Source organism: Pipistrellus kuhlii, unplaced genomic scaffold (genome assembly GCF_014108245.1).
Source record: "Pipistrellus kuhlii isolate mPipKuh1 unplaced genomic scaffold, mPipKuh1.p scaffold_m20_p_1, whole genome shotgun sequence".
NCBI lineage: Eukaryota > Metazoa > Chordata > Mammalia > Chiroptera > Vespertilionidae > Pipistrellus > Pipistrellus kuhlii.
Window position 1 is genome coordinate 104,132,118 of NW_023425404.1, and position 23,172 is coordinate 104,155,289.

The 23,172-nt window shown below is 37.3% G+C and overlaps 1 protein-coding gene and 1 pseudogene across 6 annotated transcripts in view; one reads left to right on the forward strand and one right to left on the reverse strand.

Moving 5' to 3' along the window:
• Positions 1 to 22,305, forward strand: part of SEC23A (SEC23 homolog A, COPII coat complex component) — a 96,544-nt gene extending 74,239 nt beyond the window's left edge. For 5 of the 6 annotated variants that reach the window (XM_036458639.2, XM_045587720.1, XM_045587717.1 and 2 more), the window contains 5 exons: positions 9,665 to 9,826; positions 12,556 to 12,642; positions 16,471 to 16,626; positions 18,575 to 18,640; positions 20,917 to 22,305. In XM_036458639.2, coding sequence (XP_036314532.1) covers positions 9,665 to 9,826; positions 12,556 to 12,642; positions 16,471 to 16,626; positions 18,575 to 18,640; positions 20,917 to 21,006 — 561 coding nt within the window. In that variant the 3' untranslated portion in view covers positions 21,007 to 22,305. The remainder of the gene's footprint in view (positions 1 to 9,664; positions 9,827 to 12,555; positions 12,643 to 16,470; positions 16,627 to 18,574; positions 18,641 to 20,916) is intronic. The other variant, XM_045587729.1, reaches the window with a different exon arrangement.
• On the reverse strand, positions 7,019 to 7,991 carry LOC118730617 (annotated as a pseudogene).
• Positions 22,306 to 23,172: the final 867 nt, after the last annotated feature.

Consider the following 23,172-nt stretch of genomic DNA (forward strand, 5'->3'; position numbering starts at 1 on the left):
CTGGCTTTAGCCCAGGGCATTGCAACCACACAAGCAGCAGACAAGTGAGCAGCCTGCTCCTGCAAGCAGCCCGCCCCAGGCCTAATAGCAGCAGCCTCACGTGGCCTGCCACTGTCCAAGGAGCAGCAGCTATATAAGTGGTATTCCGTTCGAGGAGCAGCAGCGATGTGAACAGCCCGCCCCATCTGAGGAGCAGTAGGCTTGAAACCAGGCTGCCCACCCCAATCCGAGAAGCAGCAGTTGTGCGTAGCCCGCACCCTGCACCTGTCTGAGGAGCAGCAGCTGCCCAAGCAACCTGCCCATGTCCAAAGAGCAGCAGCTGCACGAGCAGCCTGCCCTGGACTGAGGAGTAACAGCTTCACGAGAAGCCTGCCCCTATCCGAGGACCTGCAGCTGTGTGAGCAGCCCACCCCTGTACGAGGAACTGCAGTACCACGAGCAGCCCACCCCTATTTGAGGAGCAGCATCTGTCCAAGCAACCCGCCCTTGACTGAGGAGCAGCAACCACACTAGCAGACGGCCCACACTCAAGGAGTGGCAATCCTGCACAGCCGGCGCTGGTCGGAGGAGCAGCAGCCACATGCAGCCTGTACCTGATTAACGAGCAGCAGCTGGGTAAGAGGACCGTGCCTGCCTAGGAGCAGCAGCCACGTGAGAAGCCCACCCCCATCCAAGGAACAGCAGCTGTGTGAGCAGCCTCCCCCACGAGCCAGAGGAGGCCCCACTGCTGTGAACACCACCCACCTGAGGAGCCACTGCCAACTGAGGAGCAGCCACTTCTGTTACTGCCTGAGGAGCAACTGCAGCCAGAGGAGCCACTGCCTCCCAAGGAGCAGCCTTGCACGACTTGACATGTAGATCAGTCAGTGAGATAAAAAATGGGTAGACAAAGAAACCCCCAAAGGAAAGAAAAAGAGGAATCACCAGAAAAGCAGCTAAAAGTGGCAAGCAATATGTCCCCCCCAAAAATTCAGAATAAAAGTCATACAATTCATAAATTGGATGGAGGAAAAAATCAACAACTTACGTAAGAATCAAGAAAAAATCGATGAAAAAATCAGTAACTTACCTAAGAATCAAGAAGAAATAAAGAGTGCTTGCTATAACTGCAATAAAAAACACCATTGAAAGTTTCTACAGTAGACTAGGAGAAGCAGAGGACCAAATTGGAAGACAGGGAAGCAAAACACACTTAAATTGAACTGCAATTGGAGAAAAAAATTAAAAGATAGGAGAGAGCCTAAGGAAGCTATGGGACAACATGAAATGAAGCAACATACCAATAATAGGGCTGCCAGAACAAAAGAAAGAGGAACAAGGACTATAAAGCCTATTTGAAGAAATAATGTTAGAAAATTTCCCTGATGTGGAGAAGAAAAAGTCACACAAGCACAGAAAATCCCCAACAAGATGAACCTGAAAAGACCCACACCAAGGCACATCATAATTATGATGGCAAACGTTCACGACATGAGAGAATCTTAAAGGCTGCGAGAGAGAGAGAAAGTTACATACAAGGCATCTCCCATTAGATTATCAAATGATTTCTCAATGGAATCATATCAGGCCAGAAAAGAATGGAAGGAAATTTATAAAGTGATGCAAAGCAAGGGACTGAATCCAAGAATACTCTATTTATCAAGGGTATCATTCAAAATTGAAGAAGAAATAAGGAGCTTCATTGACAAAAAAAAAAAAAAAAGGCTAAGGGAAGTTATTACTACCAAGCCAGCAATGCAAAAAATGCTAAAGGGACTGATGTACAAAGAAGAAATAAAAAGGTATAAAAGAGCACAGACACAAAAAATAAAAATGGCTGCAAACAATTACCTTTAAATAGTAACTGTAAATGTAAATGGACTAATTGCTCTAAACAAAAGACATTAGGTGGCTGAAAAGATTAAAAAAAAAATGACCCATATATATGCTGTCTACAAAAGATTACCTCAGAAAAAGGGACTTACACAGACTGAAAGTGAAGGGATGGAAAAATATCTTTCAGGCAAATGGAAGTGAAAAAGAAACTGGGGTAGCAATACTTATATCTGACAAAATAGACCTCAAAGTGAAGGCCATAACAAGAGATACAGGAGGCCATTTCATAATACTAAAGGATTGATACAACAACAGGATATAACCCTGATATACTTATATATACCCAATGCAGGAGCACCCAAATTCATAAAAAAACCTGGAAGATATCAAGGGAGAGATAGACAACAATACAATCAAAGTAGGGTACTTTAATACACCACTGACATCACTGGATGAATTCTCTAGACAAAAATTCAGCAAAGAAACACCAATCCTAAATGACTCACTAGATCAGATGGACTTATTTAACATTGTCAGATCATTTCACCACAAAGCCACGGAATATACTTTCTTCTCTAGTGCACATGGGGCATTTTAAAATATAGACCATATTTTGAGTCAAAAGCAAAGTCTCCCCAAATTCAAGAAGATTGAAATCACATCAGTTATTCTTTCATACCACAATAGCATAATATTAGAAATAAACTACAATAAAAACAGGCCAAAAAATTCAAATACTTGGAAGGTGAATGGCATGCTATTAAACAGTGATTGGGTTACCAAAGAGATCAAAGAAGAAATTAAAAACATCCTGGAAACTAATGACAATAAAAACATAACAATCCAAAATCTATGAGACACAATGAAAGCAGTCCTGAGTGGAAAGTTGATAGTGCTACAAGCCTACCTCAAAAAACAAACAACAAAAAATGGTATAAATCATCTAAATCTACAACTCAAAAATTAGAAGGAGAGCAACAAGAAAAGCCCAGGGTGAGCAGAAGGAAGGAGATAAAGATCACAGCAGAAATAAATGACATAGATACAAAAAAAAAAAGAAAGAAAGAAAAGAAAAATCAATGAAACCAAGAGCTGGTTCTTTGAAAGGATAATCAACATTGATGAAGCTCTAGCCAGGCTCACCAAGAAGCAAAGAGAGAGGACTCAAATAAAATAAAAAATGAGAGAGGTGAAATAACAACAGGCTCCAAAGACATACAAAGGATTGTTGAAAAATACTACGATCAACTCTAGTCTAACAAACTGGACAATTTGGACCTTGAGAGCTTGTTTGGAGGTTCTAGCAGGGGAGCGCAGCTACTCGTATACCCTTGACCGAAGACCGGTCCTCTCCTCTTGGGGGAAAGTCGTCCTCTTCGACCGAGTGCGCAGCTTCGGGAGGGACGCACATGGATTGGTGAGGGAGGAGGGGGATACCTGCCTAGCCAGCCAGATCAGCCGAATCAACCCTGGCGATCAATGGGGTGACAGATGTCGCAGCCAGATCGCCCTCACAACCACAAACTGGACAATTTGGAGGAAATGAATACATTCCTAGAAAAATACAACCTTCCAAAACTCAATCGGGATGATTCTAAAAATCTCAATAGGCCTTTAACTTTGGAAGAAATTGAAGCAGTCATCAAAAAGCTTCCATCAAACAAAAGCCTGGGGCCAGACAGCTTCATAGGGGCGTTTTACAAATCACCCAAGGAAGAACTAAAACTTATCCTCTTCAGAATATTTAACCCTTTGCACTCCGCTGTCCCCTCTCAGGGGACATTGGAATTCTAGCATATCACTTGGATGTCCCCCCTCAGGGGCGACATTGCAGTTTATTAGTGATTACGGGGAATTGAGTTAATTCAATGCACGTGTCCGCCGCAAAGTAGCGTCGAGTAGCTGGTAGCCAATGTCCAGAATGGTTCGGAGTGCAAAGGGTTAAAAAAAATTCAAGGGGAAGGTACCCTTCCAAGTTCATTCTATGAAGCCAGAATCTCCCTAATACCAAATCCAGATAAAGACAACACAATGAAAGAGAATTATAAGCCAATGTCCTTCATTAATTAGCAAATCGGATCCAGCAATACATCAGAAAGCTCATACACCATGATCAATTAGGATTTATCCCAGGGATGCAAGAATGGTACGATATCTGCAAATTAATAAACATGATACATCACATTGAGAGAGAAAAATCACATAGTCATATCAATTAATGCAGAAAAAGCATTTGACAAAATCCAACAGACTTTCTTGATAAAAACTCAGCAAGGTGGAAGTAGAAGGACCATGCTTCAACATAGTAAAAGCCAAATATGACAAACCCAGAGCCAACATCATACTCAATGGGCAAAAACTAAAACCATTTCCTCTAAGAACAGGAAGAAGAAAGGAAAGCCCACTCTCACCACTCCTGTTCAACATAGAACTGGCAATACTAGCCATTGCTATCAGACAAGAAGAAGAAATAAAAGGCATCCAAATTGGAAAATAAGAAATAAAACTGTCCTTATTCGCATATGATATGATACTGTACAAAGAAAACCCTAAAGACTCTTTCAAAAATTATTCGACTTAATAAATGAATTCAGCAATGTAGCAGGATACAAAATTAATGCCAATAAATCTATGGCATTTCTATACACCAATAATGAATTTACAAAAAGAGAGACCAAAAAATCCCATTTACCATCGCACCAAAAACATTAAGATGCCGTACCTAGAATTAAACTTAACTAAGGAGGTAAAAGTCCTATATGTGGAAAACTATAGGACACTGAAGAAAAAGAGATAGAGGAATATATAAACAGATGGAAGAACATACCATGTTTGCGGATTGGTAGAATTGACATAATTAAAATGTTCATACTACCCAATGCAATCTATAGATTCAATGCACTCCCCATTAAATTACCAATGACATATTTTGCAGACCTAGAATGAACTTTCCAAAAATTCATCTGGAATAATAAGAGACCCTGAATAACTGCAGCAATCCTGAGAAAGAAGAGCAAAGTAGGTGGGATCTCAATACCATATATTAAGCTGTATTACAAAGCCACTGTTCTGAAAACAGCCTGTTACTGCCACAAGAACAGAAATATAGATCAATGGAATAGAATAGAGAACTCAGAAATCGACCAATGCCACTATGCTTTATTAATATTTGTCAAAGAGGGCTTGAACATAAATTTGAGTCAATTCAGTCTCTTCAATAAATGGTGTTGGGAAAATTGGACAGATACATATAAAAGAAATGAAACTAGACCACCAACTTACACCATACACAAAAATAAACTCAAAATGGATAAAGGACTGCCCTAACCAGTTTGGCTCAGTGGATAGAGCGTCTATCTGTAGATTGAAAGGTCCCAGGTTCGATTCTGATCAAGGGCATGTACCTTGGTTGCGGGCACATCCCCAGTTGGGGGTGTGCAGGAGCTAGCTGATCAATGTTTCTCTCTCATCAATGTTTTTAACACTCTATTCCCCTCCCTTCCTCTCTGTAAAAAATCAACAAAATACTTTTTAAAAAATGGATAAAGGACTTAATCATAAGATGGGAAACCGTAAAAATACTAGAGGAATCCATAGGCAGCAAAATCTCAGTCATATGCCAAAATAATTTCTTCACTGATACTTTTAGGGCAGTGGTTGGCAAACTCATTACTCAACCGAGCCAAATACCAACAGTACGACGATTGAAATTTCTTTTGAGTGGCAATTTTTTTAAACTTAAACTTCTTCTAATGCCATTTCTTCAAAATAGACTGACCCAGGCCATCGTATTTTGTGGGAGAGCCACACTAAAGGGGCCAAACAGCTGCCCGTGGCTCACTAGCTGCAGTTTGCCAACTAAGGGCAATGGAAACTAAAGAGAAAATAAGAAATGGGACTACATCAAAATAAAAAGCTTTTGCACAGCAAAAGAAACCATCAACAAAACAACAAGAAAGCCCACTGCATGGGAGAACATATTTACCAATATATATATTTTTAAAAAATATATTTTATTGATTTTTTGCAGAGAGGAAGGGAGAGAGATAGAGAGCTAGAAAAGTCGGTGAGAGAGAAACATCGACCAGCTGCCTCTTACACACCCCCTACCGGGGATGTGCCCACAACCAAGGTATGTGCCCTTGACTGGAATCGAACCTAGGACCTTTCAGTCCGCAGACCGATGCTCTACCACTGAGCCAAACCAGTTTCGGCAATATTTACCAATATTATCACCAGTAAGGGCTTAATCTCCAACATTTACAGGGAACTCATACAACTTAACAAAAGGACGATAAACAAACGAATCAAAAAATGGCAATGGACCTAATAGATACTTTTCGAAAGAAGACAGAAGGAAGGCCAAGAGGCATATATAAACATGCTCAGTCACTAATCATCCAAGAGATGCAAATCAAAATGACAGTGAGATGCCATCTCACACTTGTCATAATGGCTATCATCAACAAATCAACAAAAGACGGGTGCTGGTGAGGATGCAGAGAAAATTGAACCCTCGTGTACTACTGGTGGGGATGAAGTGCAGCCTCTATGGAAGACAGTATAGAGTTTCCTCAAAAAACTAAAAAACGGAACTCCCATTTGACCCAGTGATCTCACTTCTAGGAATATATTTTAAGAAACCAGAAATACCCAATTAGAAAGGATGTACGCACTTCTATGTTCATAGCAGCACAATTCACCATTGCTAAGATTTGGAAACAGCCTAAGTGCTTATCAGCAGATGAGTAGATTAGAAAACTGTGGTACATCTACACAATGGAATACTACGCTGCAGTAATAAAAAAGTTCTTACCATTTGCAACAGCATGGAATGGAACTGGAAAGCATTATGCTAAGTGAAATAAGCCAGTCAGAGAAAGATAAATATCACATGATCTCACTCATTTGTGGAATATAATGAAAAATATAAACTGATGAACAGAAACAGATCCAGAGATAGGGAATCAGCGATCAGACTGTCAAACTTCAGAGGGAAGGCAGGGGAGGGTGAGGGTAAAGGGGAAAGATCAACCAAAGGACTTGTATGCATGTATATAAGCCTAACCAATGGGCACTGGCAACAGTGGGGTGAATGCATGAATGGGGGAGGGATGGGGGGGTAATGGGAGAATAAGGACACATATGTAACCCCTTGATCAATAAAGAAATAAAAAAAATAAAGTAGGAGTATTAAAATAGCCATAATCTATAAGGAATGCTCACATACCTGAAGAAAGGACAGGTCAGTAAGGGCCCAAATTTCCCCCGGTCTTTAAGTGGAAAGGAATAACATCACACCTTCAAAAGAGGCTTTTCTCAGACAAAGTTAGTAAGACTTCTGTAAGCCTATTGATCTGAAGCTGTTCCTGGAAGAAAAAAAAACAACAGAACAAAACAAAAAAAAATACATCCAGGCGAGATATTCAGCAGCAGCCAGAGTTGGACTCTCTGCCACCAGAGTTCTGCTGGGAGGCAATGGGTGCCACTGATGTTGCAATGCATTGTTGACGTCCAATCTTGATGCCAGTTGCCTCTCATTTTGTACATCAAATAAACCCTGCTGGATCTTCATATATATCTCATTGGCTGAGTTAATGAAGGCCTCTTCAACATTGCAGGCTTTTTTGGCTGAAGTTTCCATGAACATATGTCTATGCTCTCGAGCAAAGGTCTCCTCTTCTTCCCATCCCTGTGGGACTCGCAGTCATTCTTTTTCCCAACATGATAACCATGTTGGAATTAGAGAGCTGCCAGGCATCCTCTAACCATGAGGTCAGTAGGTTGATGGTTTCATGTCTTATAATGTCGTACACCAGCAATGCTCCAGCTGCTCCCCTGTAGTAGGAATGGGTGGTAAAATGGAAGGATTCTTGCCCAGCTGTATTCCAGATTTGCAGTTTGATTTGTCTTCCATCAATGTTGACCATACAGCCCCCAAACTCCGCACCTATGGTGAGTTTGTGGACAGGCTGTAACCGCTTGTCTGTAAACTGCAGGAGGAAACATGACTTCCTCACACCTAAAAGAGGAGAGCGCACATTCTAGCCTTCATGTGGCTTGGGAGCAGTCGTGGATCCCATTTTTAAGGAGCTCTCAATCTGAAGGGTGAGATCGCATAACTGAAAATGAGAAATGGTATGAGAGATATATAGAATTTAAAGGAAACTGGAAGGAATCCTTCCAAATGGACTGTTAGTTACATATTTATGTTTTTGCTTTTTTTTTTTTAAAATCTTCACCTGAGTATATTTTTTCATTGATTTTCAGAGAGAGTGGAAGAGAGAAGGAAAGACAGAGAGAAATAAAGATGTGAAACACATGGATTGGTTGCCTCCTGTAGGTGCCCTGACCAGAGTTTAGGCTGGGGAGGAACCTGCAACTGAGTTATGTGCCCCTGACTGGAATGGAATCCAGGATTCTTTGGTGTGCGAGCTGATGCTCTATTCATTGAGCCAAACCGGCTAGGGCAGTTATATATTTATAGAAGAGGTGGCTTTTTTCCTCAGCCTGGAACGATGATTAATAGTAATAAGTAGAAATTCAAATTTTTGCTTATGAAAACTTTGTTTAAAGCCTCAACTTTTCAGAGCTCCTCTTACATTTTTTGAAAAATGTTTTATTGATCTTTAACATAGAAACTCCATGTTTACAGAGAGACTTTCCTAAATTTCTGGTGAAGTTTTAAAGAACTGGTAAAAGGCAGAGTCCTTTTATCTTAAGGCAGGCAAAAACCCTTGCTGTGTTGGGAATTCTCAGGCCTCATCTCCATAGGAGAAACTAATGGAAAAGGAAATGAGAGTATTAGCTTAAGCATTTGACTAAATTCACACTTTCTTTTCTCTCCCTACTTTATACCTTCTCTTTAGGCTTTTAGATTCTGAGAAATCTGGGCATCCCATCTTTTCCTCTCTTGTGGGAAATATAGACCAGAAGACCCAGAAAGACTTTTCTGCTTTGGGTTTTCAAAGCTGATGATCTAAAAGGTGTCATAGACTAAATTTAATGGAGGTCTTTTTATCATTTACTCATTTCTATGAATAAACAGGATTGGGTGAAATGGTAAGGGATGAGAGAACGGCTCAGTACATTAGGAAAAGGAATGAGAATTTCACTCAGTGAGTGGCCTGTGTAGGGAGAAAGAAATGTGGAGTGAGTTTTTTTTTTTAGGAGACCTGAGGGCTGAAGGAAGGTGAGAGAAGTAACTGAAAGATAAATGGGTGGGAGTACTTCGGGACCGATCCTATTGATTGTATCAAAGACCCTTTGATTGTGTTGGAGGACAGTTGGAGCTGCCCTTCATTCAGGTTTAACTCTCCCCCTCTCTGATATCTTTCATATGAAGAGTGAGTGGAAGGGGAAAGAATAAATGAGATGCTGTAGGGAATGTTACCTAGAGATAAGGAAGTGCAATTTGTGGGAGTTTCACAAAAAGCAGAAAAATTTTTAAATCTATTTTATGTTCTCTTAAAGTATTGTGATTGTGTTAATGAATAATAATAATAAAAAACCCAGAGATGTGGTCAGAGAAATGAGGGATAAAAACAAATAATGCTGATGTACATCACCTGGCATCAGCCTCTGAAATATTAAATCTGAGCTAGAGGTTTTTGTCTCTAATTTTGTTTTTCTTTTGAGTCACCTCTTTTACTTTAATATTTTAATTGTTGAATTACATTTTCAAGTAACTGATAAATATGAATAAGATTCTTAGGAATATAATTCTCAATGCTGTTATAATTTGTTTTATTGTGGTTTTAATAGTTGTGTTCAAATGCTTTTTGTAACAGTAAACTCCTATTGCAATATTAAATCATTAAAAAACACTCTCACATGTTTTATCTTGTAGTTTATGTTTCACTTAAGAAGGTCTCCTTTCTTGCAAGTTTTTAACAATAGCCCTGATGAGAGTTCATACTATCGTCACCATTTTATGCGTCAAGACCTGACCCAATCTCTAATCATGATTCAACCTATTCTGTATGCATATTCTTTTAGTGGACCACCAGAGGTAAGAGGGGCATAAAAAATTGGTTTTGTTTCAGTGATGTGTGCCACTAGAAAGTGAAAACAACAAACGATTTCTTGAAACACAGTACTAAATATAAGAATTTAATTAAAAAATAATTGTCAAGTTATTTATTTTAAATATTTATGAATGCTTACCATGTGCTAGAGTTCATTCTAGATCATATTAGGAAATATTAGGAAATCATTAAATAAATAATGAGACAGTGAGATAGAGACTTTTAAGATCATTTTGTTCAGTCATTTGGTTGATCAAATTCTCTACGGCTTATGATTCTTTTATTTTATTTTTATTTTTATTGATTTTTTTACAGAGAGGAAGGGAGAGGAATAGAGAGTTAGAAATATGTATGAGAGAGAAACATCGATCAGCTGCCTTCTGCACACCCCCACCGCAAGCAAGGTACATGCCCTTGACTGGAATGGAACCTGGGATCTTTCAGTCTGCAAGCTGACGCTCTATCCACTGAGCCAAACCGGTCAAGGAAGCTTATGATTCTTATATTTTTTAACAATGTCTAGCGGTGATAATGATTCTAGAATCTGTAGTTTATTCCAGAGTGTAGTGTCTTAACAAAACCTCTTGCTTTAATATCTCATTTTCCTCTAGGTTTTTGTTTTTGTTTTTTTGTTTGTTTTGTTTTTAATATAAGCTACAGTTGTTATATAGACATGTATTTAGAAAAGGGATAAAGCCATTTATTTAGTTTCCAAACTGTCCCACTTATTTTAACTTATCAAGTAAACAGTTTTTTCATCTTGTAGTTAAAATTGTCTGTTTTATCACGTAAACGTATGTTATGACCATATTTGAAAATAATACTTTAGGAAAGGTCAGTATAAAGAGAATACTTACAATACCGATTGATTAATGATCCCTCATGAGGCGTTTATTTAATATTTTGTAAAAAAAATGTGGATAAACTGTTTTGTATTTTTTACTATAATTTTTTTGGTATTTACTTCATAGTTTCTACTTTTTTATGAAAATATGTTTTTAATGTTTACCTATGTATTTGATCTTGTAGTTCTTTGAATCAAGAGAGAAAGTTTAGAAATAACTTAAAAATTTTAGAGTAATATATGTAAATTGTAGACATTGGAAAAAGTAGAATAGTGTTTAGAAGAAAATTGGAACTCTATCATCTCTAGTATCTGCTTCTGTCAAGTTCCAGCCTTTCCATTTAGTCCATGAGTCCTATTAGCTTCATTTTCTTAGGCTTTGCTTTTGCGTTTTCCTCTTTTCTATCCTGTATTATCATGTTTTTTTCTCCATCTGGATTATTCTTATTAACATAAACCTTAAAAGCACTCATAGTTGTTGACCAATGTCACTCCAATAAATTTAATTTAAAAATATGTTTTTATTGATTTCAGAGAGGAAGGGAGAGGGAGAGAGATGGAATCATCAATGATGAGAATCATTGATTAGCTGCCTCCTACACGCCCTTTATCCCTCCCCGCTTGAGGATCAAGCCAGCAGCCAGATGGGAATGAAAGTATGATCTCCTAGAGGCTCAACCATTGACCCATGCAGGCCAGGCATAACTTTAATTTTTTTTTTTAAAGGTATTCATGTTAAAACAAACAAACAGCCCTGACTTGATATATACCGTATTTTTTGGACCATAAGACGCACTTTTTCCCCCCCAGAAGTGGGGGGAAAAAGTCCCTGCGTCTTATGGTCCAAATATAGCCTACACATATATACTTTAAAAAAAAAGTTTTTTTACTTGCCCGGCTCTGTGTGGTCTCTGTGTGCTTGCCCGGCTCTAAAATGGTTCTAAATGCTGCTGTTTACTTTACAGGGTTGATTATATGTGTTTATGACTGTGATGTTGGGTTTTAATGCACATAAAATATTTTAGGACACTATTTGTTTCAGAATCTTTTTTTCTTCATTTCCCTTCTCTAAAAACTGGTGCGTCTTATGGTCCGGTGCGTCTTATGGTCCGAAAAATACGGTATATATTTTTTAATTGACACCCCATCTCCTTGGTTCTGGTCACAGCCAAATTCACAATTTACTTGTTGTCTATACTTTCTCACCTCATATTCTCTTCTCTACCTGTATTAGTCAGACTCTCATCCCTAACATCATACTGAAACAACTCATAACATTACCCTACATCTTGCCAGAAGTCCTTGCAAACCTTCTGCTCTAGGCTTCTCTGACACCTATAGTTACCTGCCAGGTTTCCTCCTACTTATGTCTGTTTTTTCTCAGGTTCCTTTAGTTATTGGCTTCTCCCTTTCAGACCTCCAAGTTCTGCTCCAGGACTCTGACTTCTTCTCTGTCTTCCCTCTCTCTATGTGATGCAGTCTAACCTCATAAGTTTAATTACCATCGTCATGCATGTGATATCTAAAATTATGTCATTATTACAGGCCACTCCCTTTCATTTCATAACCCCTACTTCCAGTCTGCTCCAAATTTGCTCTATTCCAAGCTTTTCCCCTCTTACTCAGTGGTGCCATCATCAAGCTTGAGTCATTCTTGATTTCTTTACTCATATTTCAATTGTTAACCTCAACTTAGAGATTTCTGAGAAAATAAAGTTAAAATATGCCATGAGAATTCATAATAGCAAAAGGTTTTAAGTAAAATGATACAAATTTAAAACTTAAAAAATTTAAATTGATCCTGGAAAGATCTTGTGTGTCTTTAATTTATTTTTCCTTCTTCCTCCTTTCTCATTTTGTTCACCTTAGCCGGTTCTTCTTGATAGCAGCAGCATTCTTGCAGATCGTATTCTTCTGATGGACACATTCTTCCAGATTTTGATTTATCATGGTGAGGTAAGATTCCATGACATTTAAAGCTGTGTACATAGGTGCAGTAGTCTTCCTTTCACTAAATACCTAGTGTTTTTCCACTATGATAAACTTTTATTTCCATTTCTATAAAATGCGGCTCTTCCTACTTCATTTGCAGTTGACTCACCTATGACAATTTTATCTTTTTGTCCACATATGATTAGACACATCTATACTAATAATAGCTTAAGTGGTCGTCATGCCCTCACACATCATGCCATAAAGTCGTCACAAGATGGCCATCACAAGTTGGCCGCATGCACAGGGAAGACGGGGCCTGACAGAGGAGGTGGGTTGTGGCAGGTGAGGGCAGTTGGGAGCAATCAGGCCAGCAGGGGAGGGCAGTTGGGGGCAATCAGGCCAGCAGGTGAGGGCAGTTGTAGACGATATGGCCAGCAGGGGAGGGCAGTTGTGGGCGATCTGGCTGGCAGGGGAGGGCAGTTAGGGGAGACAAGGCTGGCAGGAGAGGGCAATTAGGGGTGACAAGGCTGGCAGGAGAGGGCAGTTGGGGACAGTCAGGTTAGCAGGAGAGGGCAGTTGGAGGCAGTCAGGCTGGCTGGGGAAGGCAGTTGTGGGTGATCTGGCTGGCAGGGGAACAATTAGGCATCAATCAGGCTGGCAGGGGAGCGGTTAGTGGGCAATCAGGCAGGCAAGTGGTTAGGAGCCAATGGTTCTGGATTGTGAGAGGAATGTCTGACTGCCAGTTTAGAATGACACCCCCTAAAGTATCCCAGATTGGAGAGGTTGCAGGCCGGGCTGAGGGACAACCCCCCCCCCCCCCATGCACGAATTTCGTACAACGGGTCTCTAGTAGATTTATAAGAGGCATAGTGTTGTGAAAGTAAAAGCATTGATATATACATAGGCAAATCATACTTTCGGTTTTACCAAAAGACATTAAGAGGAGAAGGAAGAATCAGCCTTTGTCAGTGGGCACTTTCCTTTTCATTATTTCATGTAATCATTTAAAATATTCTTTTTTTAAACATAGTTTAAATTTTTATTTAAAAAATATTTTTATTGATTTTAGAGAGGAAGAGAGAGGGAGAGAGAGAGAGATAGAAATATCAATAATGAGAGAGAATCATTGATTGGCCCTTGATTGGAATCGAACCCAGGACTTTTCAGTCTGTAGGCTGATGCTCTATCCATTGAGCCAAACCAAGTAGGGCATAAAATGTTTTTTTTTTTTTTTTTTTTTTTTAAATCCTCACCCAAGAACATGCTTAGAGAGAGGAAGGGGGGGGGGGGAGAGAAGAAAAAAAAAATAGAAGGGGAAGAGAAAGAGAGAGAGAGGTAAAGAAAAGCATTGATTGATTGCCTTCTGTATGTGTTCTGATTAGGAATCAAATCCAAAACCCAGGTATGTATCCTGAGTAGAAATTGAACCAGCAACCTTCAACTAATTGAGCCACTCTGGCTAGGTATAATCATTTAAAATATATTCCAGATGAAGTAGTTATTAGTAAAGGTTTTTGTGTGTGTTTATTTTTGTTTAAAGTGAAAGTAAGTTTATTAGTGAAACAGTGAGACAGACAACTCCATAGATGAAGCAGCACCCTTTTAACCTAACGTGTTTAAACAATAATCCACATGATCTTGAAAACTCATTGAAAGCCTAAGTGAATTAAAATTTATGACTTCACTTAATTGCAATGGTAAATGATTGAAAAGAGAATATTTGAGTAGCCATTAACGTACTGAGCAGAACTCTTAATTCATTCCTGCATTTATTAATCCAGCCAATATTTAAGTGCCTCCGTTGTATAAAAAAGCACTGTACCTGAGTGCTTTGAAAATAGACATTCTTGCCGGGACTGGTTTGGCTCAGTGGATAGAGCATCGGCCTGCGGACTAAAAGGTCCTGGGTTTGATTCTGGGCAAGGGCATGTACCTTGGTTTCGGGCACATCCCCAGTAGGGGTTGTGCAAGAGGCAGCTGATCGATGATTCTCTCTTATCGATGTTTCTAACTCTCTATCCCTCTCTCTTCCTCTCTATGAAAAAATCAATAAAACATATTTTAAAAGAAAAGAAAAAAAAAGAAAATAGACATTCTTTAGTCACAGACCCACACCTAAGCTTATAGTATAAGATTCTAATAATGTGCGCATTATCAGTCAGAATTTTAAAAAAATTGTAAATGATTTTTTATTTGCACTATAATAGCAAAGGCATTGCTTAAAATATCTTTTTAAGTGATATTATTTGGGACTTTTAAAAGATTTAGGATTATTTTTAATTGATACCAGTTATTAACGCCCTTTATTATATTATTTTTATGAGTTAACAAATAAATAGTTTATTCACTTTTTCTACCTGTGAATGTTTTAGTGAGTTCTGTTAACAATCCCTTTTCCATGTTTTTAATAACCTCACAGGGTTTTTTTTTTAAATATACTTTTATTGATTTCAAAGAGGAAGGGAGAGAGAGAGAAACATCAGTGATGAAGAGAATCTTGATTGGCTGCCTCCTGCAAGCCTGTTACTGGGGATCGAGTCTGCAACTCAACCATGTGCCCTTGACTGGAATTGAACCCAGGACCCTTCAGTCTGCAGGCCGATGCTCTATCCACTGAGCAAACTGGCAAGGGCACAAACAGTTCTTAGTGCCTGCCTCCTGTCACTGGTTGGTCTAACAATTCACTGAGCAACATTATTACTTATTAATTTTCTTTACTTTTTAAGAATAATTCCTATTACATGATAGAGCTAGATTTTTGCATATATCTTTGTGTTTTTTTTTTTTTATAATGTTCACATCTTCAAGTCACTTGTTAATGTGCTTAAGGAAAAAATCATAAATGTAGATGATATAAAACTATAGAGTATGTTGACTGATTCATTTAACTTAGAAACCAAGCCAGGTTTAAATTTTTGGATGATTTAATTTGGAACCATTTATTTTAATGAAAGAATTGATTGAATGCTCTTTTACAGGTATATTATCTTGATAATAGTATTGCTATTATTATTAAAGTTTTTATGTTTACTTATTTTGCCAGAATGTAATTCTATTGGTAAAGACTTCATAATAAAAGGTCATTTAGAAGACTGGGAAATCTTCTGTAATAAAAACTTCCCTCATTTATCATAAGCTTAGATAGATAGCTTTTAGTAACATTAATTTGATAAGTATATTGTTTTAAAGGAGAAAAAATATCCTGATTGTGTATCCATCTATTCAAGAACACTGAAATTCATATTCTTAGCTTTAAAAATAGAGATAAATGGAATAATCTATAATTTTCTTTAAAAAAAAAAATATATTTTATTGATTTTTTACAGAGAGGAGGAGAGAGGGATAGAGAGCTAGAAACGTCGATGAGAGAGAAACATCGACCAGCTGCCTCTTGCACAGCCCCTACTGGGGATGTGCCTGCAACCAATGTACATGCCCTTGACCGGAATCGAACCCGGGACCTTTCAGTCCGCAGACCGATGCTCTACCACTGAGCCAAACTGGTTTTGGCAATATAATTTTCTTATTATCTGAAGATTATTTCTGTTGAAAAAAATGTCTTTAAATTTTTTTAGCTGCACAAGAAATTAAAAATAAAAATTCTGCCGAAACTGGTTTGGCTCAGTGGATAGAGCGTCAGCCTGCAGACTGAAAGGTCCCAGGTTCGATTCCGGTCAAGGGCATGTACCCTGATTGCAGGCACATCCCCAGTAGGGGGTGTGCAGGAGGTGGCTGATTGATGTTTCTAACGATCTCTCTCCCTTCCTCTCTGTAAAAAAAATCAATAAAAATATATAAAAAAATAAAAAATAATAAAAATAAGAATTTTGTTAATTGTTTTAAAATAAGACCATAGCCCAGTGGCGCAAGTCAGGATACCAGGACATGCCAGAATATGAAAATTTCCGCCACCTTCTGCAAGCCCCAGTGGATGACGCCCAGGAGATTCTTCACTCCAGGTTTCCAATGCCAAGATACATCGATACTGAACATGGGGGCAGCCAGGTAAGCACTGTTAATCTGTGTGTGTGTTTGTTGCTGCTTTTGCAATGAATTGTACCTATTTGCCTTCTGACTTTAATTTGAGTAGACTGGTCTACCAGGCACATAAGAAGGAGAAGGTATCTAGGAGTATGTATACTTACTTTTTGCCATAGTGTTGAGAGCAGAGTTATATGATCATTAACTAGTGGACTAATGCTGGCAGTTTCTCCCATTTCTGCCTCCAGCCTAGCTCCAATAACAGAGCCAGGATAGTGTTATGGTAGTATGCCAGCTCCAATTGAGCAAGAAGACATGGAGAGTGTGGGAAATAACTTAGTGTACTTTTCTTAGAGCTGTTATTTACTGATTCAGTCTGTGAATATGAAGTTTGTGGTCACATAGTTTTTCTGTTTTCCTCATTCTATCATTCTAGTTTTCTAGAAAATGTCATGTAAAGGGAAGAATTACGGTATTAAAAAAGGTATTGTGGTTTTTACAGTTACATGAGGATTAAATAAGATAACATGTACATATACACATGGCCCTTTTGATCCTTTCAGAAGTCTAGGCTAGGACTCCTTAACTTCCATTATTAAAATACATTTTACTGTACTTATTTCAATTATAATAAATTATTTATAAATTGTTTAATTAAAGTCTGTTTCATTTGCTTATTAAAGGCAGTAATCATACTTTTCCCCCCCCTGCATTCCAATGCCTAGTATTACAAAGTAGGTAGTAAATACCAATAACTGTTCTTCAGAAATAATAGCAATTATTAATGCATTTTACTATATTCAGAAATAATAGCAATTATTATTAGCATTTTATATAATAGCTACTGTGTATTGAGAATTTGCAAAGTTAATAGTTAGAACTTTACACACCATCTCTCATTTGACCCTTCTAATAGTCCTTTTGTTATCTCTGTTATACAGATAATAAAATTGGGACTTAGGTTACTTGTGGCCTAAATAACAGTAAATGTAGGAGATGGGATTTGAATCTAGATGTTCTGACTGTAGAGCCAGTTGGCTTGTGTTAAACGGTTTACTTATAGATTAGAAAAAAAAGATTAAAAAAAAATATATTTTTATATATATATTTTATTGATTTTGTACAGACAGAAAGGGAGAGAGATAGAGAGTTAGAAACATCGATGACAGAGAGTCATCGATCAGCTGCCTCTTGCACACCCCCCACTGGGGATATGCCCGCAACCAAGGTACATGCCCTTCACCGGAATCGAACCTGGGACCCTTCAGTCCCCAAGCTGACGCTCTATCCATTGAGCCAAACAGGTTTCGGCAGAAAAAAAAGATTTTGTATCGTACTAAGTTTCAAAAAAATGTGACAGTCTGTGATTTTCCAATATAAAATAATCATTTATGACTGGTTCTCTAATGTAAAAAAAAAATTTATATATATTTTAACAGAGAGAGATAGAGAGCTAGAAACATTGATGAGAGAGAAACATTGACCAGCTGCCTCTTGCACACCCCCAACTGGGGATGTGCCCGCAACCAAGGTACATGCCCTTGACCGGAATCGAACCCCCTTTCAGTCCGCAGGCCGACGCTCTATCCACTGAGCCAAACCGGTTTCGGCTCTTTTTATAATTTTTATTTTTATCATATTTTGGAATGTCAAACCTCTGATGTTTCAGACCAAGTATTTAATAAATTTCATACTGACCTTGTCATAATTGTTGCACACATAATTTTTGTATGCTGAGTTTTAGACTCAACAATTTATTATTTGCTATTATGAATGTATGATTTGGAAAGAAGAGGGTACATTTATTATTTATTTGTAATGTATAGTGGCCTACATATTTCAAAATATATTTTATTTTTTAAAAAGTTATATTTTAATAAAATTGATTTTAGATGGCATGATATATTTGTTCAACTTAATATTTACTAAACCTGTTTTTGATGGATAATATTATGTCTTCTTTGCTTTCAAGGCCCGTTTTCTGCTTTCAAAAGTCAACCCTTCACAGACTCATAATAATATGTATGCCTGGGGACAGGTAAGTGTAAATAACAAATCTTGGAAGTTATTTCTTTGTGTATTTATAGTTTGTTATTTTCATGAGAACTACTTTCCCCCTATATTTGATAACAATTTTTGTTGGAAAAGTAATGAAAAAATAAGAGTGGAAAATAGAATTGGTATTTGGTGACACCATAAAAAATAAAGAAGTGACCATATCAAATAGATAGAACATATTCCAAATTTAGCACCACACCCTTGAGGAAAAAAGTGTATAACATGATATAAATGATTATTTATTTTAATTTTTAAATATATTTTTATTGATTTCAGAGAGGAAGGGAGAAGGAGTGAGAAAAGAAACATAATTGATGAGAGAGAATCATTGATTGGCTGCCTCCTGCATGCCCCACACTGGGTATGAGCCCTCACCCCAGGTATCTTCCTCCTAGTGATGATTTGGAACTGTTACGTTTTGATTACTATGCTGAGCTTTTTATGCGCTCCTTTTAAATTATTAAAACACTTCTGTGAGGTGAGTATTATTAATCCTATACTAAATTTAGAAAAGGAATTTAAAGCTTTCCAAGATTGTGTAGCTAAATTGTGGAAGGGTCCAGATTTGAACGTAGGCCAGTCTGACTCTAGAATCTGAATTTTTAATCACTAAGCTAAATTGATGACTGTAGTTTATGTAATTAACTTGGTAGCCAGGCATTTTACTAAAAATATGGATCCTAATACCTTTGTTTTCTTTCTGCCAGAAAACAAGTACCCAGTATCTATAGGTGGCCTGCAGAGGGCACCACTGCAGCACTGCTTCTGTGACAAGATGCTGCAGCTTTGCTGTAGTGTTTCTTATACTAAATCACATAAAGCTTAGCCTTCCAGCCTAATCTTGGTTGTATTTTAAAGAGAAAAAGGGTGCATTTGAAAGATTGAGATCAACCAGCTTCTAATTTTTGATAAGATTTGGTTGAACATTTATATTTATAATTTCAAATAAGATCTAAAATATAATTTAGGAAATCTATACTTATATTTTGTCTTGACTAGGAAAAATAGGTCAGAGTTGGAGTGAATTGAGATGGGGGAAAATATGTATAAAAGAGTCATATAATAAAAGGCTAATATGCAAATTGACCAGACAGGCGAATGACCGGTCACTATGATGCACACAGGCCACTGGGGACAGATACTCAATGCAGGAGCTGCCCCCTGGTGATCAGTGTGCTCCCACAGGGGGAGTGCCACTCAGCCAGAAGCTGGGTTCATGGCTGGCAAGTGCAGTGGACATGGTGGGAGTCTCTTTCGCCTCCACAGCACCACTGCTGGCTAAAAATTAATATAGGAAATCTTTTTCTTGCTGTCATAAAAATTCATTATTGATGTGTTGGGTTGCCAGGGTTGTCCATATTGTTGTCATTCAAATAGAAATTAAGAATTTTCCCTAACTTTTGTGAATAACTTATTAGTAGAATCTTTAAAGTCCAAGACTTGGACACTTATAAGCATAGTTTATTTAAAAATGTTTGCTTCCTAATAGCTGGCATTTCTGTTAAAATACATAGCTAAGTGTATGTTTAGGGGGTGTTCCCATGACTCCCCTTAGGTTCAATAATTTGATAGGACAACTCATGGAACATAGGAAAGTACTTTTTTTTTTTTTTTTTTTAGATAGGATTATAAAGATTACATACTAGGATCAGCTAAATGAAGAGACAGAGAAAGGCCTAGAAGGGTTCCAGGTACAGAGGTTTGTCACTTCTCCATGGAATCAGTGTGCGACATCCTCCCGGCACATTGATGTGTTTGTCAGACAGGAAACGCCACTGAGCTTTAGTGTCCAGAGGTTGTTTTGGTGCCTCCTTTCCATAGGTGTGATTGATTAAATCATTGGTGCCTCATTGAACCCAATCTTCAACTCCCTGCAACCCATGGTTTTCACCTTCCTTCCTCTCCTTCACCCTCCCTGGAGGTCTGCCTGTCTTAAAGCCCCAACACTCCAATCACGTGGTTGGTCTTTCTGATGACTGGCCTCAATCCTGTCTTCTCATCTCATAGCATAAACTCAGGTGTGATCTGAGGGGTTCTTGAAGAACAAAGACACTGCTGTTAGGAAATTCCAAAGGTACAGAATCCCCCCTCAGGAACCTAGGGACAAAGGCCAGTCATATTCTTTATTACACAGTAGGAAAGGGGGCATTATTGTGCTTAAAATTATTTACTTGTTTGTTTTAAACATTTGCTTATACACTGCTTATAAATTTGATGGCATCACTCTGTTTAAATAGCAAATATCTTTTTTCCTAGGAGTCTGGAGCACCTATTCTCACAGATGATGTTAGTTTACAAGTGTTCATGGATCATTTGAAGAAACTTGCTGTGTCAAGTGCTGCTTGAAGTGCTAAACATGTTAAAGACATTTAAGAAGATGAAATAATATTTCAGTTTTCTTTTTTTTCCTTTTCAATTAATCTGTGGAAATCAACAGATATCTCTACACTCTTGTTTTAGTATGGTTTGAGGCAACATACGCTAAAATATTCACGTTTGTAGATTAAGCTGGAATATAAGAGCAATACGAACAAACTTACTTTGCTTGCCACAGTATTATAACTGGTTTTGGAAAACTGAGGTCTTTATAACTTAATTATGTTGAAGAGTAAGAATAGAATTTGTTTTGTACAAAAGAGACACAACTCATTTGTATATTGCAGACCAAGTGGCACTGAATATCTATACTGACTTTTAAAAACTTGTTTCTTAATTTTAGCTAAAAAGTAAACAAAATCATCAATAGTAATAAATGTGGACATTTTTGCTTGTTCATTGAATATTTTTCTGTGATTTTCATCACTTAAGTATACAATATTTCTGTACTTAATCTGTTAAGGCAAATTATTTTTATGATGATTTATTTAGAAATTATTTGACTATATATAGTAATTTTCATGAAGAAAATATAATGTTTTTGGTCATCTGAAAAAATAGTTTACAGACAAAAAAATTTTTTTTGTAACAATCCCCAATCTAATAATAAATATGAAGTTCCCACACATTCCCAACTTATGTGATTAAACATGATTTTTTAAAAAGGGAGATAGAAAATAAGCCTTTTTTTGAGAGTACATTTTAGAAAGCCTTTACACTAAGAATAATTTGTAATTATTAAAACAAATTTGGTTTTCTCTGCATGGCTATGTTTTTTCCCTTTGTTTTTCTGAGGTAAATTTAACACTACTAGAAATCCCTCAGTACTTTAACACTATTTTGGAAGTTTACACTTTACTTTTTGTTTCTCCTTCCATCTTGTGAAATTTATTAAGTGGTAATTCTTATTGAAACAGTATTATATAATATTTTGTTGAATTATCTCATGTGATGCTCAGTTCTATTTTGATTTATTCATTAGTATCATTCACCTTTACTTTTTAAAGTTTACTTGTAGCTAATGTTTACATTGCTAAAGTCAGATATATTTAACAATGAACTTACATCAAGTACTGCAAAAATGAGGTGGTGCTATGATACATGGTTAGGGCAGTTTTGATGATTGTGCTTGCATGAACACAATTATATGATGTTAAAAGAGACAGACACTTTATGTTTTAATTAAATTAAATAAGTTAATCTGTTCCATTTTATTTGAATTGAATTGTGCTAGGCATATATACCAATAAAATATACTTTTTCTCTGTTTTCCTGCTTATTTTGAAATCTAGTAAAGCCTGAGTTGCCCAATGTAATTGTAGAGCATTTAAAGTCTATTAGTAGCCAAAACCGGTTTGGCTCAGTGGATAGAGTGTCGGCCTGCGGACTGAAGGGTCCCGGGTTCGATTCTGGTCAGGGGCATGTACCTTGGTTGCAGGCACATTCCCAGTGGGGGGTGTGCAGGAGGCAGCTGATTGATGTTTCTTACTCTTTTTCCCTCTCCTTTCCTCTCTGTAAAAAATCAATAAAATATATTTAAAAAGAAAAGTCTATTAGTAGATGAAAGTCATTCATTTTAAAAAATGATAGCTTTATCAAGATGTAATTCACACACTATACAACTTACCCATTTAAAGTGTACAGTTCAATAGATATGAGAATATTTTATTACCATCCCCATATTCACTTTTAGAGCATTGTCATCCCTCCCCAAATATTTATTCAGTTTTGCTATAAGGATTTGTGTTTTGAAGTTAACATATTTTGAATTGAGGAAAGACTCTGTGATGATAATAGATATTTAATTTGGCTGGACCTTACCTATGTCTTTTAAGAATATATTACCCTAAATTATCCTCTACTTTAAAGTGATGGGATAAGGATGAAAAAATATATCATTTTATCTTTTTAGGCTACCATTTGAAAGATATCACCCTGGATCATTTTTGTGTATATGTTTTAGCTATTACTAAATTGCTAGCTTTTTAAATAGACTGTTGATGGAACAAATGAATTAAATATTTTTCAAGAAAAAAATGTCTTTGAAATTAACCTCTAAAGCATCATATTATATTTAGAAATTGGTTCTTTAGTTCATAAGCATAGACTTTTCAATATAATTTGTGAAGAATACAC